We start from the raw sequence: 20753 nt of genomic DNA, 5'->3' as shown, positions 1-20753 counted from the left end.
TGGCTTATGAAAATATTGTCAGGTGGTCCATATGTATGTGCATAAGAACTACTCACTGTATTCTTCACTTACACTGTTCAAACACCCCAAATGAAAAAAAAGAAAGAAAAAGTAACAGTTTTACCCATCTTTATCCTGCAAATATGATTGGATGGATAAGATTAGGGTTAAAAAGCCAGTGTATATTTCCTTTGCTTAGTATTCCCTGTTGAGATTTTGACAGTGACTAGTTAAATGTGCAAGAATCATCCAAGGAAGTATGATCAGTCAAAAAACAATAATCAGTGGATATTTCCACTACCTGCTTCTAAACTTGTGATGCTGAAGCTGTATTTTGGCAGATAAATGCTGTTTTTAACAAAGAGCAAGAAGTGAAACGAAACAAAAAAGTAGGATTGTTTTTCTTCCAAATACAGAAAAGAACACATTGCAGTTGGAGCCTATCACTCAAGGCTAGTCACTCAAGCACCAGAGAAATTAGAGGATTTCACTTTTTTCACTATTGTTTAATACAGGAAGTTAATCCATAACAGAAGTTTGTCCAAGTACAAAATCGGTTATTTAAAACTCAGATTAAGGAAATGGTTGTGTAGAGAAACTCATGGTTTTATCTCATGATCTCCTCTGCTTAGATGACAGGCATCTGTTGGACAAAGAATTATTGAAATTCTTTATCATTCAACTTCTCTCATTAGTTTATTTTGTTAATGCATCTATAATGAGGCACATCATAATTAAATTGGCACTTACTTTGTGCCGAAGGCATTACATATTACTTTCCCTCTCCCTTTGTAAGTATAAGGATAGTAAGCATTCTATCAAGAAAGCTGATTCCTATATAATAGCAATAATTATATAAAGAAGACACTTTTTTTTTCTTTAAAAACTAAATAAGGAACATAGGGTTGGCATAGTTGTACTCATAGCACGCAACAGCCATATCACAGAATCATAGAATGGTTGAGATTGAGAAAGGACCTCTGGAGATCACCTAGTCCAACCCTCCTGCTCAACTAGAGCACCTCCAGCACATTGCCCAGCACCCTGTCCAGACACCTTGTGAGTATCTCCAAGCATGGAGACTCCACAACCTCCCTGGGCAACCTGTGCCATTTCTCACTTACCCTCACAGTAAAAATGAGTTCCTCTTACAGGTATTCTCTTCTGATTTCAGCCAAAATCAGAAGAAACGAGAAAAAAATCTCACTGAAAACACTCCACTTTTAAGTCTTGTACTAGGGGACAAATAGTTTTTGATCTCAGATCAAATTTTAATAACTAATTCTTAATTTTATAATGACTCCTCTTTTGGAAGAATAAATATATGGCAAAAACCTAATCCCAATGAAATCAGTGGCAAAGCACTCCTTGTCATCTGTCTTTGAGATGCAAATGACTTAATGACCTTCTGGTCAAAACTGGTAGGTTAATAACACCTAGAAATCAAACAGAAATCATCATAGCAGCAGAAACACATGTGAACTGCCCTCCTTTGAGCAATACCTTACTGAATAAGTACCTTACATAAAGCATCCTATTGGTATTCCAAGAATTTTAACAATTGTTCAATTGTTGCAGAAATACATTAAAAAAGAAAATGGGTATGAAAATGTTAATACAATAAAACAGACCTCCTCAACTGTCTACATCCTGGAGATTTGTGCTTGGAGCAAAGAAAACTTGATTAGTGTTATTAAATTAATTGTATTATGGGAGTAAAAGCAGATTAAGAATGCTTGCTGTTTTGCATCAGTAGAAAATCCCTGAAAGACAGAGGCAAATTAGTGCTTGCCAGAAAGTACTAAATTGTCCTCCGTTTTAAGAAAATAAGCCTGTAAGTCTGTAAGAGTACAGTAGGTTTCTATATAAATTATTATTCGATTGTAGAGAAGCCTCTGTTTCTTCTTTTCTTCTCATGAGTATGTACATCACCTCTTGGATCTTGGAAAAATATCCAGAAAATGTCCACAGTATTTTTCCCATGGTCAAACATAATTAAGTGGGATAAGAAACTAAAAAAAATCTTGCTGACTTTGAAACAGTTTCCTTGCAGTAACTGATGATTTAAGATCAAGACAATAATTCAGTAATTAAAATTGCATCCCCATGATGTTATGTCTTTTTGCAAACAACAGGAAAAAAATAATCTGAGAAAACAGAATTAGAAATAGCCAGAAAATACTTACAAATAGAAAATAAATTTTAAATTTTAAATTTACATTGTAGTTATATCAGCAAAAACTCTCTAGATATAATTTTCAGAAATCTTTTATTTTACAATTTTGAAAGGTGCTTTGAAAGACAATTGAAGAAAAAATCAAAATTCATTAAAGAACAATTGTTTATTTTATTATGCATCAGCACTCCCTCAGCCTCCATTAAAATTTCAAGTGAAATCACAAAATCCCAATTGTAGACATATGCTAGTACATTAGACAAAGATACTTTTCATAAGCACTGTGCATTCTGTACTATGGCAGTAGAAATGACAAATATGAAATGTGTCATTGCTGAAAGTCAGTTTAAAGAAGGTTACTCTGGGTTCCAAAATACTGTGTTCTGGCAAAGATTTGTATCTTGGAGCTCTGAATGTGATCCTTACCTCTTTATAAATTAACCTGTTTAACAAGTAATTTGAGAAATTCTGTACTATAGCCAAATTCTGTCCATATGGCCCAGAAACGCAGAGGAAAAATGATGCACAGGTCTCAACAAGGGAACTTGAACATATTGTGATACAGAGTACACACCTTTGAAATATCTCAATTGGAAACTTTACTGGCCTTCGGATTCTTCTAGCCACAGTGAGCAGGCAACATGAATAGACACAGAAAAGTGCACTAGTAAATTTTCAGGATCATTCAGGGGCTGCACAAAATTGTTCCTGAAGAGAGAGGCTGGAGAGCTCTGTCCTAGCTGAAGACCATATGTTAGCTCTCTTGCGTGTTGACTTCAAAAAAGTATCATCTGGATTGTCACCATATAGGAAATGTATGGGGATTAGTGAAGAGAAGCCATGTAAGCAAAAAATCAGCTAAGGAGCTGCTGGTGACAAAAAATAGCTAATATTGAATACTGTAAAAGGAATGTGTGGAAATTGTGTTTCTGAAGGATCATTTTGGGCATCATCATTGTTTAATACTTTTATTACTAATCTTGGTAGAAAGTAGAAGCATGTTGATTATGTCTGTTAAATACACCAATTTGTGTCCTTAAGAATATAATGCTACTTTTAGAGATAATGTCAATAACTACAAGGATCAGAATATAATACAGAGCTCTCTCAAAAGCACTTCAAAAAGGCATCTGAAAAGACCTAGAAAACTGTACTAGATACGAAACTATTGATTACTCATTTTCAGTGATGTTCACGTTCAGTTCAGAAATGCAGAAAAAGTCTACTAAAACCACCCAAGGAATAGATTGAGGAAACTTGAATATCTTGACTTCTTGTTAAACAAAGGCTGATAAGGTTGCTATCTAAAAGTTTATCCAAAGATAAGCAATGGAAGGGAGTAAAACTGCTTAAGAAGAAAAACCAAGATGGAAACCTATGAGTATCAGTTGGCCATGAATACATTTAAGCTGAAAAAGAGAAGTTTCTTAATCACCAGCACAGAAATCAGTTATTCAGAAACAGACCTCCAGTCAGCATAAGAGGCACAAAAAAAGCCGGCTATTTCTAAGTGGTATTGAGAAGTTTATTCAAGGAACTAGGCAAAGAAGGTTAAAACCCAAGATTTTTCTCCCTAAGTCCCCTCATCAAGTATTCTCATCATGTCGGTGCACGGTGAGATTCTTCTGCTCATTCTTCTCATGGCCTAAGAGTCTTGATGCTACTCTCTGCTAAAGGCCAGTGGGATTAGATTGCATAAAACACTGTGATAACTGGAAAACTTTCCTGAAAAAGGGGAGCATTTCCTTGAGGCCAAAAATAACTTAGAACAGAAACTAACTGCTTCCTGAGGAAGTATTCAGATACCACGCTGTTGTGGAAACACAATCATGAGCCAGTCATCTGCTCCACCTAATTGATGCAACTATCTCATTAGGTATCAATCAGACACACACCTTGTGTTTCCTATTGACAAGCTCTAAGTGGTTCTACACTTCTCACTCAACATACAGAAGAATTACAGTCTTTGGAGATACTTTGGCAATACTGGTCTCCTTGAAATAAGTAGAAGACTATGATTGAATGATTTATAGGATGAAGGACCTTTATGTGGTCCCTGAGCACACTCCCTTACAGGTCTCTGCCTATCCCCTGGGGACCTCCCTCAACCTTACCCAGCACCAGGACTCCATTTCATCCCAGTCTAGGCCTGTCAGGCCCTGCTCATTGATACTGTAGTGGTGCTGGTGGCTGATTGGCTAGGGAATCCACTGATCCTCACCCTGACTCATGGTCCCTCTTCCCAGCTTGACCTCGAACCTGCCTTGTCACCACGGGCCTGTCTGGCAGCTACTAAGCTGACCTCCACCTCCAGACTGACTTCCTGGCTTGACCTCAAGACTTGTCTCACCACCTTGAACCTACCTAGAGATCTGGACTCTTGGTGGAACATGGTCATGATCTCTGAGTCTGCCCCCTCACTTGGGTACTGGGGGACCTGACCGTGGATGGCAAGGTCCCTGTCATTCCAACCTTGCTATTCCCCTTAACTTTCCAACCCTGAGGGTGAATCCAGACCTTGCTACTCCCTGACAGTTGGCTCAGGTTGGTTGGAGCCCATGCAGCCTAGCCTGAAGCTGAGCAGGGGCCTATGTCTCCTCCTGAGGGGAGGGTTTGGTCTTGCCCTGGCCTCTGGCCCCCCTGTTGTGCTGATCCTTTACTCAACCCCAGGCTCCTGGGTGAACATGCCCAGTGCTACAGGAGTGGGCAGGCTCCTTCATTCCCCCTCTGTCTCACCAGTTTCCACGGCTCATGAACTCCGCACCCCCACCTCCTGCCCCTAACCCCAAGTGTCCCATGGCAGGTCTACTTCCCATCTCCCTGTACCTGCTCTGGCTCTGTCTCTCCTGGAATATCTCACTGGTGAACCACAGGAATTAAGACAGTCTATGGCAAGGCCCTACTGAGCCATGATCTCCATAATGGGTGAAGACACACCTTGATAAGAGAGGAGGCAATTTTCAGAGGCCTGAGGGCATTCATAAGCCTGAACATCACTGATCAGCTTTCCCACCACAGCCCTGTCTCTGCTAAGCAAGGGACCCGGTCAACCTTGACTGTAACTTGCAGGCAACTGCACCGCCCAGCTTTGAACCTTCCCCATCACCACGTACTTGTCCACTGATGGGGGCTCTTGGTTGAACCTGGACAGAATCTCCATTTCTCCCTCACTGCAGGTGGTGGGACAGGCCCTGGCTAGCAAGGCTCCTGCTGGCTGGATGTGCCATCTCCTGTGGTTCTCTGGCCTGAGGGAACTGCTGGCCCTTAGTCCTTCCTCATATAGAAGCTCAAAGTCCCAGTCCTTCGGAAGTGCCGCGCTTCTGGTAGCAGCGATGTGGGATATGCCCCACAGAACCAAAAGCTTTATAGGGCAATCAACTGCCTCAAAAACACCAATCATCTGCTATATGCTGCAACTACTCTGCTTGGTAAGAGATTGTCTCCTTTTTCTCGGCAGCGAAGATGGCTCTTCTTGATCACTGAAAGTATTTAATCTTGAGAAGTAAGAATGCAGATCATGTGTTTAAATTCATTATATCCTGTTATTTCTGGCTTTTAAAGTGTATTTAAATGACATACACACTTCTGGTGCTCTAGTACCTGCCATTCTCTTTGAAACATTTTGAGAAGTGGATTTTAAAAGGTCAGTACATGACCCTTTAGATCAATTATAGTTTGAAAATTAAAGAGCATTAAGTCTAGCCTCTGTAATTTCTGTTCCATAAGACAAATCACATAGCATGCAAGCAATTTGGTATATGTGACAATGTAATGCTCCCTTCTTACAGCCACTTTGCACCAGCTTGCTTATAGCTAGAAAATAGCCACAAAAAATGAGGCTATAAATTTATTATTCAAGAAAAGATGTGGATCTTATCCTAGTCTCAATCTAGAGAATCTCAGTGTTCAAATATTCAAGATAGATCTTATGAAGATTTGTTCTTCAGCTTCTAAACAACTGTCTCCTAGATATCTGATATCTGAGATTGTTAACACAGCGTAAGACAGCAAACACAGGAATGTTTTAAATTTTACTTATATACAGTGTGTGTCTACATATTTATACTTACATTTATACATAAATATATACATGCATGTATATATTTATCAAAATAGATAGGAGGTGAGGTTTCAAATAATTTTAGGCATATTTTCACACTAATTATTGGAGAAAGATATCAGACTGGGAAAGCATAAACAATAATGCAGTAGACTGGTCAGCTTGGGGACAATATATAAATAAATACAAATATAAAAATAAATATAATTATAAATATTTTCATATCTATATATATACATGCTGTGTATACGTAACATGGTATATATACTTATGTATACAGTAATAAGTCAGTGACAGACATTTTTCTTAATTTCCCTGCTAAAATTATGAAGCAGTAAAAATAATAAAAAGGTGTTATTCATTATAGATATTTCAGTATCTTGCATGACCTTACAAGTGACCGTGATTTAACTCAAAGTACATTTTCTGAAAGATGGCATGACTGACAAGACCAAGATTTCTCCAAAATACATTTAGCTGAATAGATAACTAGAAAAACTCCTCCCTGATGTTTCAATCTCTTGCCTTGTGTTTGCCTGCCACAAGCTAGTAACAACACATTTCATGCTAAGAGCTCAGCACCAGCTAAGCACCCAAGTATTTGCCCTGTTTATCAAGTGGATATTGCAGCCAGACTGGGCTCTTAATTTCTGCAGGTGGGACTGGTTCCTGAACTGAAGATGACTCACTAAGTTCTGCTTGACTGCAGTCACTCCAAGGTAACATAACTGAAAAAAAAAAAGGTCCTTAAACTAAAACTCCCTTATCCAAGGAGATTTTCATGCAGTAAACAGGCTGTGATGTTTCTTTCCTTTACTAAGATGCTGTATTAACACCTTCTGCAGTAGGCAGCCAGCCCAAATGGGGATTTTTTTGAAGTTATTCACAGCCAATACAGATTTTGAAAAGTCCTCTGTGTTACCTAATGATGCTCAATGAGAACATAAAAAGCTTTCAAGCAGTAATGGGCATCAATTGTTATTAATAATTTAGCACAGAGGCTGCCACCCAGTCCCACGCTTAGGGACTTTCTGCAGTAGAAACTATAGAGGCACACTGAAGGGGATAGAAAGCAGGGACACACACTGAACTCCAGCCAAAAAAATATATATTTCTCAGATTTTTGTAACGTGGCCAGATTACTTTCTGTGTTTCTGCTAAATAAAATGGGTATGACATCAGGTGGTGGAAGAAGGGAATACGAGGAAAAACACCTAAGCTACTGAGGATATAAAATGATAAGTCTACAAGGGTCTTCAACAGCACAGGTTCAAATGCAACCTAAATTCACCAGCATGGTGCTGTGTACAATCTACTGCTCCTATATTCTAGATACCACATAACTGATCAAAATCATGCAGACATCATGAAGATACTTGATATTAGCAGTTATCCAGTACTCTGAGCTTCAGACATTCATTAATACATTATACCTTTCACAGGATGATGGATTTATTACTAACAGTTCACAAAACTTAATGCCTTATGAGCTACTATAATTTTATGGCTATTTTCAAAGTTAAATATATTGTTTTTTTAATGGAGGGGTAGTTGGAAAATTAAACGAGTGATAAGAAATGTTCAATTTTGGGAAAGTATATACTGTTCTGGAATATCCCAATGGAAAAATTAATACAATTGATTTATGATTTTGTACAAAAGAAAGAATCTTAAAGATCAATTTCTCTTTTATTTAGAAAAACTGAAATAGTTTTTCTACACTTTCTCCCCAAAAATTGTTTAATGTCTTTCCTCCCCCCAGAAAAAGATATCAAATTTTTTTTAATTATACCTTTGTTGTTGTTGTTGTTATCTTATGTTAGTAAGTATTTCAGAATATCCCTGTTAAGTGTTAGCTGTTAGCTCAAAGGTAGAGATACTGTGAAAGGGAGATGCCAACACACTCTGCCAACACTGTCCCATCAATTTATTGCAGAACCAAAGAACAGCTCAACTCAGACTCAGATACACATGCAATCTTTTTACATTTAGATCAGTCCTAATGAGAAGCAGTTGTTTTAGCTGCCAGCATAAACCAATAATGTAGGTCTGCATCTTCCTAAATAAAACTAATATGTTGCAAACAGTCAGACATAAAACTTGTACAACATTAAGGCTCTCAGAGGTGGAAGTAACAGAAACTTTATGACTACTTTTATTCCTTTGCATTCAGGTTTTCCCCCCTATAAGTATAATTTACCATTTGTTGCATGCTCTCATGTTTCAGGAAAAAGCTGCTTCAGGAAATCAAAAATAATTGGGAAAACCACAGAACACTCTTGTCTTTTTTTCCCTCCTTTAGTAGATCAAAGAATGATCCCAGCAACCAGTTAGGAGCTTCCTGGCAGGGCCAGTTAATAATTATAATAATAACTATAACTTGCAGCTGTACAGCTTGAAAGGACCAGTCAGAGCAACCCTTCTTCCCAGTAGAGGGAAGGAGAATTTTCCATCACTGTGTGCAGTCAGTCTCACCTCCACTGGCAAGAGGTAGCAATACTCCAGAGAGCAGGGCAAGTTCACCAGTGTCCAACCACCTGGGGAAAGGAGGCTGACAGATGGAATTTGATATTCACAGTGCTGCCCTGTGCAATGGACGTGTCACGTGTAATGGACTCTACACGTAACATAGTACTGAATTTGGAACAGAGTATTCCCAAAGTTAGTTGCACTCAGTGACAGAATAACAGGGAAATTCAGGAAAAAGGAATGCAAATCAGATACTTGCTTTAAATGAATTATATCTGCAGCAATACATAGCTTATTCATGCAATAAATGTGTAGCAACAATTATGCATACTACTAAGTAACTTAGTACTCTCACTGACACAGTTGGTATTATTTGGGTCTTTTTTAGTGTAAGATAATAGTCAACATGATTACAGATATGACTCACAAGCCATGCCAGTTATCTAATTACTGTATTTACAGTTTAAAATAAAACTACATTTTGGAATCTGCCCAGCCATACAGCCAAATGTTCTCCCAATAAAATTTCAAGGAAAAGATCACATCAGTAAAAGAAATCTGAGGAAACAAAAAGAGGAGGATTACAATACTGTCACCTGGTTCAGTATTACGAATTTGCTGATCTTGTCATATGTTAAAGTTTGAAAGTTTGAAATAGAAGTTTGAAAAACAGAGTTAATATGGCATTTTCTCACTTTATCAGATGACAAACTATAAATTTGTTCAGCATTGAAGAGTCTACTAATTTTCTTAGACTGCCAGAGTCAGTTATCAGCAAAGTAGAGCTTCAGCTCCATGAGCAGGGTCAAATTTATGCTCCTATCTGATAAAGATGTTGTCCTATTTTATGCCATCTATTTGATTGCTGTTCCTAATGCAGCCTCCCTCAAGCTTTCTCTTGCACAACTGTTTTGGAGAGGCAAAATTATCCACTTAGCACTTTTATACTGTGCCTGATTCATCTCAGGCACAGTTTGTTCCAGTTCTAGAGCCTCTATAAAAATCAAGATGATGCTTCCCTTAGGCAGAATAGATGGTTAACATGATGTTAGTAGATAATCACCTGTCATTTTTGTATCCTTCCAAAATTATAATTCATAATCAAGATAATACGAGTTGAAATGGCCCGTTTCAAGTAGCTGTGTGCTGCTGAGACTAATTCCCATTTATCAAAGCAGTCTCTCATTCCAATTAATTACAATGTAATTATTATTTTCTTAAATTATTTTAAGAGGTGATGACTAAGGAAGAGTTCAAGTAAGCATTTTGGAGGAAAGCGCGTATTTTGGGGGAATGTAAATAAAATCCTGTAGATACTATCATTCATACTACTCAGCATAATTTATAGTCTTTTAACTACTGTAACTCATTGCTGTTAGGAGTTGCACAACAGAAATAGATATTTGCCAAACTGAAAAGCTCTTTCTATTTCATTTAATATTTCTATCAATTCTCGTTCACTATTCCATTTTCTAAAAGGGAGCTGACCTTCCTTTATATAATATGGAAATTCAGAAGAATTTTAAATTTTTTATTAGTTCTATAATTAGAATGCTAACTATTTCTTTACAAAAAACAGGATGGTAAACAGATTATTGCAAAAGGCTATGTTTAAAGAAATTTGATTTCTAGTTTTGAATTTTCAATTTCTTCCTATATGTATCTAGAAGATCTTTTAAACCTCTATTTTATCTTCCCTTCTTAGCATTCTGGTATTAACTTACCTTATGGTAGGTTAGTGAAGGCTGTAACTGTGCTATTATTAGTAGACTGAGAGTCTAAAAATATCATAAACAGGTGCAATTCTAAACCCGCCATAATTTTACGCTTACACCAAAGATTATGTAAAGGATTATTTGGTGATTTACCTTGTCTTGAGGAAGGTATTCTTGCTATCTCCAGGGAACAAGGTTTTTTGGTCACTGCTATATCTATTGAATCACAAAGACTGTTGATGTTTTCTGAAGGAACTGCATCCAAAGGAACAGAGGGTATTGCTTCCAATGCATAAAGTCTCTTCTTTGAATAGGATTCCTGAAAAGTAAAAATGCAACTAGGTAAAAGATATACTTGCTGGACAATAACACAAGAAAAGAACCAAGTTCGGTAAGAGGGTTTAAAATTCAGCAAATTAAATATATTCCATCCTGCTGAAATACAATTTGTAATTAAATGGAAGGATTACTTGCATGCTGGAACAAAGAGAAAACATTTTTGTTTTTTTTAAAAAAAACATTCTGTAATATAGCATTGTATAGGCACAGAGATTTATTTATCCATCAAACTTGATATTTAGAAGGTGCTCCAACACAAATGGTCTTGACATACCTGTTTTGGTAGGTTCTCATTTAGAGGATCTCTCTTATTCACATTTTTTCACTCTGTCTCATTAAACACACAACTGTATTTACCATGACAATTACTCTGCCTTTGGGAGTGATTTTACAGTATTTTTATAGTATAAAAAAGAAGGCTAAAGATCTGTCATGTGTATTCTGAAGTCCAAACTCCAAGATGTGAATGGGGATTGATGTCTTCTGTATATTCTGAATGAATAGACTGGTGTAATGTCCCTTAACAGTGATCCATTCAGTGAATTTCTGTCACTAGCACATGTTGAGAAACAGGAATTAGCCAGAAGTTTTGCTGGCACCCTAAACTGCTCAATCCAGCAAACCATGTCTGCTTCAGAACATGAATAAGCACATACCGTATCAATTCACTAGAGCGTCTTGATTTCTGTCATTTTTATCTCAGTAGAAAGCAATTGCATGGACAAAGGCATACATTCCCACATCTTTCATACACCAAGACATATGGATGAATGGGAAAGTCAAGCACTATACGTTAATCAAATACGATATAGTAAGACACGAAGGAATTGAAAACTTCCTGGCATTACTCAGAAAATGACAGAAGAATGTGATGCCCAGAATAGGAGGTAGAATAATGATTTCTTTTTCAATAAGAAAAAATCATATTGCCCAAGGAAGTCTATGTCTGCAGAAAACAGGTTCTTTTTCTACTGTAAATGATATATACTGTTAGTCGGCTCTACCAAACTTTTTGCTGTTTTTATATTATAACCTGATTTTCCTGAAAGTTCAAAATCTGGTAATAATTGAAGGTCTCTGGAATGAAAGGATCAAGATGATAGCAACAGGAACTTCAAAATTCAGCTTGATGACTTGAGTAGAACCTAGTTTTAACCTAGGCTGGCCTGCCAGCTAGGCAGCGAGGTATTCGCTCTCTTGACAATGCATACCGCAAACAGTTAACAGACAAAAATTATATTGGGAAAAACAAAACAAAACATTGATCAGCATTCGTAACAAAGAAAAATTATGCTAGAAAACAACACGAGACCAGTGGTCAGTGTTCAGAAACACATGCCGAAGAAGACTCTGGTTTTGTCTTTTCTTCTGTTCCTTTTTCTGTGTTATGTTTACTCAGAGTATGAGTAAACAATCCTTAACCACCTTCCTGATATATATAAATAATAAATAGCTTAGGCTAAAGAACTCTAAATACCTAACAATTAGACAAAGTTCATCAGTAGGCCAGCTACAACTTCCAAAAAGTTCAATTCCATAAAACTACAATTTTATCACAGGTATAAATGTGCATGATTAGATTTAACCCACAGAAAACTTCAAAACCTTTGTAATTTATTAACAAAAGCACTAATACTTAATTATAAAATATTTCTACCTTTTTATCATAATGAATAATGTTTTTCACACTAGATTGCACTATGTAGCTGTGTAGTGGGGAGGCACTGAAGTGGCAGAAGGGTAAATGCAAGACAAGAGAAGGATTCCTTTCTCTTTGAAAAAATGGAATTGCTACTCTGTTCACTTCTGTCTGCTGTATAATGTCTAGGGCAAAAGATTTTTTGTTTTTGAGAGCAAAATTCAGTATAAATGTTGAACATGCAAGTTTCGGTAAGAATAAGATAAACTGCAGTAATCCTAGCAATAGTAATTCCATCTAGAGAAGCATACAAAGACATCCTGCTGCTTAAAACTGTCACTGAAGGTTGAGCGGGAGGTGGAGCTGTGCTCAACTTCTGAATTCAGCTACACTAAAAATGATTTCAGAACATAAGAGCAGATACTGTGAATCGGACGATGTCTCCTCGCATTCTGTCTGCAGAGGTGGCCAGCAGTGCTTGCCCAGAGAACAGCGTAAGGCCAGTGTAAGCGGGTAGGGGTATCAAGGCCGCAACCCTCTGAGAGTCAGGCACCTCATGACCAAAAAGTGCTGGCTTTGTTTTTCATGTTCACCAGCTGAACTTTCAGAAAGTAACTTGCCCAGTTGCCTTTGGAGCACAAGCAAGCTTTTGTAGGTTGCATGCACCCCATTTTATTTATAACCTGCCTTATTTGCTGCTCCCTAGATCTTGTATTTTAGAAGGCCATTAACAGTGGTTCCTTTTTTATCCTGCCTGATCCACACATGATCCACAGAATATTCCTTGTCCTCTTCTTTAAGAAATGAAAAAAATCTGATATATTCACACATCTGTTCCAGACTGTTGACCATCCCCGTCACCCCTCACTCTCTCAACATTCAGTGATGTGACAGAAGGATCAGATTTTCACATTGTATTCATTATGTGGACTCACCTACTATTTATACAGTGACATAATGATGTTCCCTTTTTTGTTATCTATTCCTTTCCTAATTATTCTTAAAATACAATTTGCTTTTCTGACTGTTATTCAACACTGTATAAATAATGTTGCAAGAATGTAAATGTCAGGCAAGAATAAATAAAAGTGATGGGTTTACTGGGAAAATGGTTGGACTGTACATCAACAACAAGTAAACTCGCAGCCTAAGAATGCAAATATCATACCTGTGTGCCAAACAAAAGATAAATTAGATAAATTAGAGTCAAAAATAATTGCTAATACTGATGAATGTCTAAAATTCTATCAGCTGAACTATTAAGTGAAGTTAATCCTTAATTAAAAATGCATTTGTATCAAAAAGCATCAAGTAACATAATTCTGTCTCTTTTTCTAACATTAAAAGCTCTTCAGCAATCTCTTCAATATCAGTTCTGTTGTCACACTTCACCCAATGTAATGTGCAGTAACTCTACAGTAATCCTACATATGTCCTAGATGTATTCCTCTGCATAATAAATCCTTTCAAAGAAATATATCTGCATTATTACAGAGCAATCTTTATGCCTGGCATCAAAATAATCTGAGTTTAATTTTAAACAATTAGAAATGACTCAATCTTGATTTTTTATATACTATTCCAAAGCTAAAGCTGACATATTTAACTGGCCATCTACTACCAAGTCAGAATTTGTTCTTACTTGGAAACAGAACTTCAGAAAAGTAATGTGCTGGGCTGGCAGTATATTGAAATGAGTATTTTAGTGGAGAGGATTAAAATATAAACACAATAGATGAGAAAGAGGAAAAGTGAGAGTGAGTGAGTCACTGGGAAAGCATTGGAGACCAGTTGTCCGACACTTTTGCCTCCTAGATAAGAAGCAGTAATGTGAGGCTTAGGTTGCTGCAAAGATGCAGGGATATACAGTGCCCATTACCGAGAGGTCGCCAGCCAACTGGACCTCTTCTGAACACATCCTTGATTGTGTAATAGTTACCATAGGTAATCCAAAACAGGACTGGAGAACAGAAAAGGAAAAAAAGAAAGAAATTTGATTGCTGACAAAAGGGAGAGAGTTTGCTTCTGCGAAGTCCTAATGCCAACCATAAAAAGAAAAATATATGTCTGAAAAAAAGTTCCATGAGTAAAATTTCAGAAACTACATGCTTTTAAGTTAAGGGTTTTTTTGTTTGCTTGTTTTTTTTTTTTCTTTTTTCTTTCCCAAGTTTCTGCCAAGCTTTTGCCTTGTAGATGCTCTTGCATCCCTTGTAAGAATCGGTCTGACTAATGATGTATGCTCAAGGTCTGGGATATAAGCAACCTAGAAACTACAGTTTGTATGACCTAAAAATAAAGAAGGATAGAGACGCAGTAAGCATCTAATCTGCATTGGCATTCTGACAAGAAGAAAGATTTTTTTTATTTAACTGAAAACATCCATCTCCTATCCTACAAAAATCAAGTCAATTGAAGCTTCATTAATCCTCTGGAACATGCAAAAACATAGAAGCAACTGCCAGATGAGCAATGACAGAAAACCTGCTGGTTAGGAAAGTTCCATTCTCTCTAATTCACCATTTCTCCACAGGGATAATTCACATAGGCGTGTTGTCTGTCACCACCAGGTAATCATGAACTTAATTACAAACGCAGAAAATCTCCTGGCATCTAGAATATCCATATTTGAAGGCCATACTTTTTCTTGCCATTTGGACACTTTACTAGATCCAAATTTGCAGAAGTCTCTCTTCTGATTTATGGTTCATTTTCATTAAACACTGTCATCACAATTTATGTAAAACATCTAAGAAGAATAGATGAAATAGTCAAACTTTAAGGTACTTTAAGGTACACAGGTACTTTAAGGTACACTACTTTAAGGTACACAGTAGGGGAAGCATAAATGTCCATAAGCCTGCTTGTACTTGAAGTACCACTGATTTCAGAACAGGGTGTACTTCATTCATTTTTGTCTAGCTGCAAGAACCTTTACAGTGAGTGTCAGTGAAATTTATCATGGTAACTTCCATTGGAAGTAAGCTTTTTGTTAAACAAGCTAGTTAACACTTTGGATGGCAGTGCCACTAGAAACAAGAAGCAGAGCAGTGTCTATATTAACAATCAGAGTCTCTTCCTTTTGAACACAGGAAATAGTTACAGTGAAAGGTGTTTCATCCACTAAGAAAATAGCTAACAAGTCTACCCATATTCCTCTGAGATTATTGATACAAAACCAGCTACTCCTGACATTTGTGAAAATTTAGTTTTTTATGAGCACCTGATAAACTCCCACTTGTTAGGCTTTAGCTTGGAAATTAAAGAATTTACAGAGAATAAAATTAAATTCAAGCAATAACCTCCTGCTGTAGTTTACCACTGGTAAGGACATACCATATCTGGTAAGGACTTGACTAAAAAGAGAATGATTGGTGAGCAGCTTTAATGTCTTTAAATTATACTGCCAGATAATTCAGACTTTCAAAGAAACCTTTAAGGCTGTAATTATTGATTAGCTTTAAACATGTAGGAACTGGAAGTAGGACACCCAGGGTTTCCTTTATTTCTGAAGAGTAACTCTCAAAGGAGAAATATTCTATGAAAGATAAACAGGAAAAAAACAAGGTACATGTCATCTTTAGAAAATTTCCTTTCTATTAAAATAGATAAGGAAGAACTGCCACTAAACCTTTCCTGAAAATTCTGACAGAGAAAATTCTGAGATCCTCTGGCTTTTGGTGTATGCTTCCGTGGCTTGCTATATGCCAGAAAATTGGCATGAAGAAACCCAGTGCTTGTTTTTCCAGAACAGTTAGTAGTCTAAAACCTGCTTAGCTATTCTTTAGAAAGAGCATGCTATGGTACCCCTCTTTCTTAGTAATACTTGAGAGAATTATTGATCCTACCAACCCAAACCTGATGATTCTGATAGTAAGCAATGAACTACCGCATTTATCCCATTTTGATGTTTGTATTAAATGATTGTTCATGTTCATAAACAGATTGATGGGGCACTTCACACTGAAATGTTCATGACAAGTCACCACAGGCTTGTGGCAGAGATGGCCATCTGAAAGCTGGTAGCACAGAAATCAAGGAAGGACAGAGTTCAGGCCAGTCACTGACAGTGATTAGCAGAGATTCGTGGCATGCAGTCAAGTGATGGAGGAAATGCCTCAATCTGAAGAACACTATGCATTTGTCACAATAACATACTGAAAAAAACAACTGAAGATATTTCCTATTTTACCGTAACCCAAAATCACAATCAGTATTTGTATTTGTATGTATTTATTTTACTGCCTCTCCATTTAAAGAAAGGCAGTGATATCACTGTAATTTTGCGGCTGGGGGAAATGCTATTTATCTATTGCTAATAATTTAACAAAAGTCACTTTTATAGTATCATGTAATTAGAATCATTTTTCATGAGTCAAACTATGATAAATGTTCATTGTTATGACAGCTAAAAACACTTGAGTATGTAATTTGTTACAGAACAGATAATAAGGTTCACTTCATGATATATTACAGAATTTAGAAAATCCCCAATAATCTCATTTGAGGGTAATGATCTTGGAGAATCTACTCTGATCTGCGCAAAGTATTTTATAATAGAGATTTTAAAAGAGTATTCCATTTTACTCTCTCACAAAATATCTGAAGCAGTAGGTTTGTTGTTGCAGAAATAATACATGTCCAAAGTTATCTGAAATAATTCTTTCTTTCCAGCACCTGAAATAGGTTTTGTGATTATATTTCAGTAAGTCATCCATAAAGCTGGAAAAAAAAATTCCTTCTAAAAAATTTGGACATTTGTTGCCTTCTATTTTGACAATGTTACAAAATTTAGCACTCAGACAACACATGAATAAATGTTCAGAAAACATTTTAGATAACATCTGCATCCCAAATGTACCTAATATGGCCTGAATTACAGCTGTCTGAAAATATAGGTAAATTGTGAGCATAATGAGTGTAGTGTTAATCTCCGTAGCCAAAACATTATGCTGTATTTTACGTAGATTTTTCATAATTCTATCTGGCATATATTTAGAATTTCAATGAAGTTAGATTGTTGCTGGCATGTTACATGCTTTCTATGCATACAACATTACGGTCATGAAAAAGAGCAGATGCATCTTCTAGTAAAAAAGCCACAATGACAAAGCATGTACTGTAAGACTAAAAAATCTGGTTTATGCAAATGCTGTCTGTGGCAATGTAGCAAAATGCAATAATTGGTTTAATAAATTATTCTTAGTTTAGCTGAACAAAATGCAATTACAACCTCTAAAGTAATTTCTAGGTTAAATATCTTTCAATTTTTTTCTACTGTCTTCATAAACAATGCTAAAAAAACCCCAAAATCTTGTATGATTATCAAGCTAAGGGAAAATGCCTATTTAAAATAAAAGCTATTACATTAAAAAGATAAAATGAAGTGAAATTTCAGCTCCATGGAAACAATACTTTTTAGCAAATTGCTTATGCTCTTATGGTAGATTTTAAAATCACACATACGCACAAAAAGAAGTTAGCTCAAATGGAAATTTCAGCAAATTAAAAAAGATTCAGGATGAAAAAGTTTAGAATGTATAAGCATCACTACTTAGTAAGAATACAAGCACTAATTTAATCTTTGTCTGTGAGAGCTTTTATATATCATTGCGTAACTAGAATAGGACACTTCAAATTTGAAGAACATTTTATTTTTGTGCATCACTTTTTTCTAGTACAAAATATAAAAACTCAGTGGAAACCATGAAGCCATGGCCAGAAAATGACTCAGAAAGTGAAAGAAGAGGAGGAGAATAGTTTTTAGATTTCAAGGGTGTGAGTTTCAAAGTTCAAAGCATGCAGAACAACAGGAGGAAGGCTCTTCATATCTGTTTTTTGCTGAGAGTAAAAACAAACTTCTTTCAGGCTCTGAACTTCATTTGGTAGCAGTCCAAAGGTTGGAAGGTGGTTATTAAGGAACATTTTCTATAATATCAGTTAGCTTCATTATCAGATCTCTTCATTAAGAAAAAGAGACTTTTCTTACTTGGAGGTAAAGGTTCACAAGAGGTTTATGGAAGAAATGTTAGAGTTATACAGATCCAGATAGTACTTGACTAACAATTTACAGAATCAATTATTTTGAAAATCACAGAAAATACAAAATCATCTTTTTTCTAAGACAATAACTATTTTGCATTTGCGTTAAGTTTTTTAATATGTCTGAAAGGAGGTGTGAAATAACCACAGGAAGAGTGAATGAGAAGTTAAGAGTTTTGAATCCAGATCAACTCCTATCCTACTAAAATTTTTCTAAGGCTTTCCAATCTTATGTTTGCATGAAGTGAACTCCGAAATTATAATGGCCAATACCATGAAAAGAGTTAGATATTGAGAAACACTGAAGTGGATTAATTAGTTGCTGGGCAAGAAATGCAGCAAACCATTACACTGTTGTGTCTTAATCTGCCCCATCAATTATTGCACCTGTAAATAAAGAATACTCGAGTCCTATGTGGGAGACAGAGGCATTTTAGCACACAGATGAAGTGTTTTGCTTCTGAACCTACCTAGTTATTCAATATTAACACAAAGCAGGAAAGAATCCTAAAACTTTAAACTGCCTCAACAGGAGGGTAGATGCATCAGTAAAAGGAGACATTATGAAACACAGTTTCTCTGAAGGAAATTTTCCTAACTTTACCACTTAAATTTATTAAGCTGTCATTTGTTACTAATAGTCTCTGCATTTATTTCTAGAAAATATTCTGCATATGCCTGTCCAGCTTGTTGTCAAGTCTACAAGTGTAGAAGAACACTTCTACATATTTTGCATTTAGAAACTAATAACCTGAAGACATAGACAATAGATTTAATGCAAGCTACATACATACAAAAATCTTCTATTTTAGGAAAGATAAATTTCTCATTTCTAAAAGTCTTCCAGTTTGATATGAAGAAATATAAATGTAATAGTTTAGTATAAAAACTGTTGCTGCAATAGTGTAAGCTAAGGCTCTCTTAAAAGAAACTCCTCCTACACTTGTTCCCACACTAATACAGAAAGAAAGAACAAGAAAATGTTCCCAAATGGTTATTTTTTTTTCAAATATCAAAATTATTGAAAGTCAAATTATCAAAAATGAACATCTTTTGTTATGAATAATACCGTTATCTGGTACACAGCTGAAGGGAAAAGAAGATGCAAAATCAATGGGAGAAAAATATGTTTCCATTGTTAAAGGTCCCCACATGCAGGAAGAGTTTGGCACGGACTTCCTAATTGCAGAGCAAATAATCTTCAAGTATCTGCAGTGAGCATAATGCTTGTAGTGCGTATTTATGAAAGGAGTGTGTACAATTAACCTGGCAGTAAGAGATAATGAAAGGGAAGCCAACTTCATATTGTAAGTTTTTACAGGACTTTAAATTTATCAAATATTTGTACTGCTGTATTTTAGTTTTGTTTAAATAAGCTTTAATTGTTACCATAATGATTTCTACGGTGTGGTAATATTTATTGGACATACTCATTTTTTCCAGCATGGAATCTGAAAATGTGGCGATTGCATAAAATGTGAGGATTATGAGGGAACTGAGGGTCATTTTTTTAATTAAATTTGAAATAGGATAACTTTGTATAGGAAGAATTCACAAGAATTCTAGTTTCCAAACAGTCACCACAGTATTTTATGAGAAACCCAAAATCTTGCCCCAGTTCTTCCTTTCTATGTGAACAAATTACTAAATCAAACAAAATGATAAAAAGTATCCAAAACTAAGTGCCTGGTGATTCTATTGCTTTCAGTTCTGACTGAAGAAAACTAATTTCTTATTTCAACTCAGAAATAATTTCAATGATTCAGAAAAAAAAAGCAGTGAAAATTCTTAAGAGTTAGTACACAGTCAAATAATTTTCAGAATAAAGACCCTTTAATGATGTCATGAGGAAAACACAGCAGCTTCCTGCTCAACCTCAGTGAGGAATCAACTGTACGTTGTCAGAGATGTCTATGTGTTCCTATAGATATAGGGAGCACAAGCACTCAGGGGGGTGTTTTTTTGCTAAATTCTGAATTAGGTAGGATTAAGTAAGACTTAACCTTGCTGAAAGATTTTATGTTTCCTTTTGTTTTTCACAGGATAAAATGTGGAGAATGAAGAATTAGGATCTTATAAAATTACAGCCACTCTGAAATAACGCAGAGAGTCCGCAGAGAGTCATGATATTGCTATGAATTTATGAAGTTACCTCAGTCTATTCACAAATACATTCTTCATATTGAAAAACCATGCAAAATGCCTGATGAGTTGTTCTGGTTATAGGAAGACATGATTATAACATGTTCGTTTATAAAAGATATCTCCCCTTTTTTTCTGAAGCAACACAAAAAACTATTCTCTCGATTAGTATTA

At 36.0% G+C, this 20753-nt stretch overlaps 1 protein-coding gene across 9 annotated transcripts in view; it reads right to left on the bottom strand.

Annotated features, from left to right (window-relative positions):
• The window catches only part of ANKS1B (ankyrin repeat and sterile alpha motif domain containing 1B), a 404144-nt gene that overhangs the window by 282807 nt on the left and 100584 nt on the right, over nucleotides 1-20753 (bottom strand). For all 9 annotated transcript variants that reach the window (XM_088532910.1, XM_088532909.1, XM_088532904.1 and 6 more), the window contains one exon: nucleotides 10574-10739. In XM_088532910.1, the coding sequence (XP_088389036.1) occupies nucleotides 10574-10739 (166 nt within the window). The remainder of the gene's footprint in view (nucleotides 1-10573; nucleotides 10740-20753) is intronic.

The sequence above is a fragment of the Tinamus guttatus genome, unplaced genomic scaffold (genome assembly GCF_059628265.1).
Source record: "Tinamus guttatus ecotype Peru unplaced genomic scaffold, ASM5962826v1 Tinamus_guttatus_pri_ptg000472l, whole genome shotgun sequence".
Classification (NCBI taxonomy): Eukaryota; Metazoa; Chordata; class Aves; order Tinamiformes; family Tinamidae; genus Tinamus; species Tinamus guttatus.
This window is presented reverse-complemented; position numbering and strand designations above follow the sequence as displayed.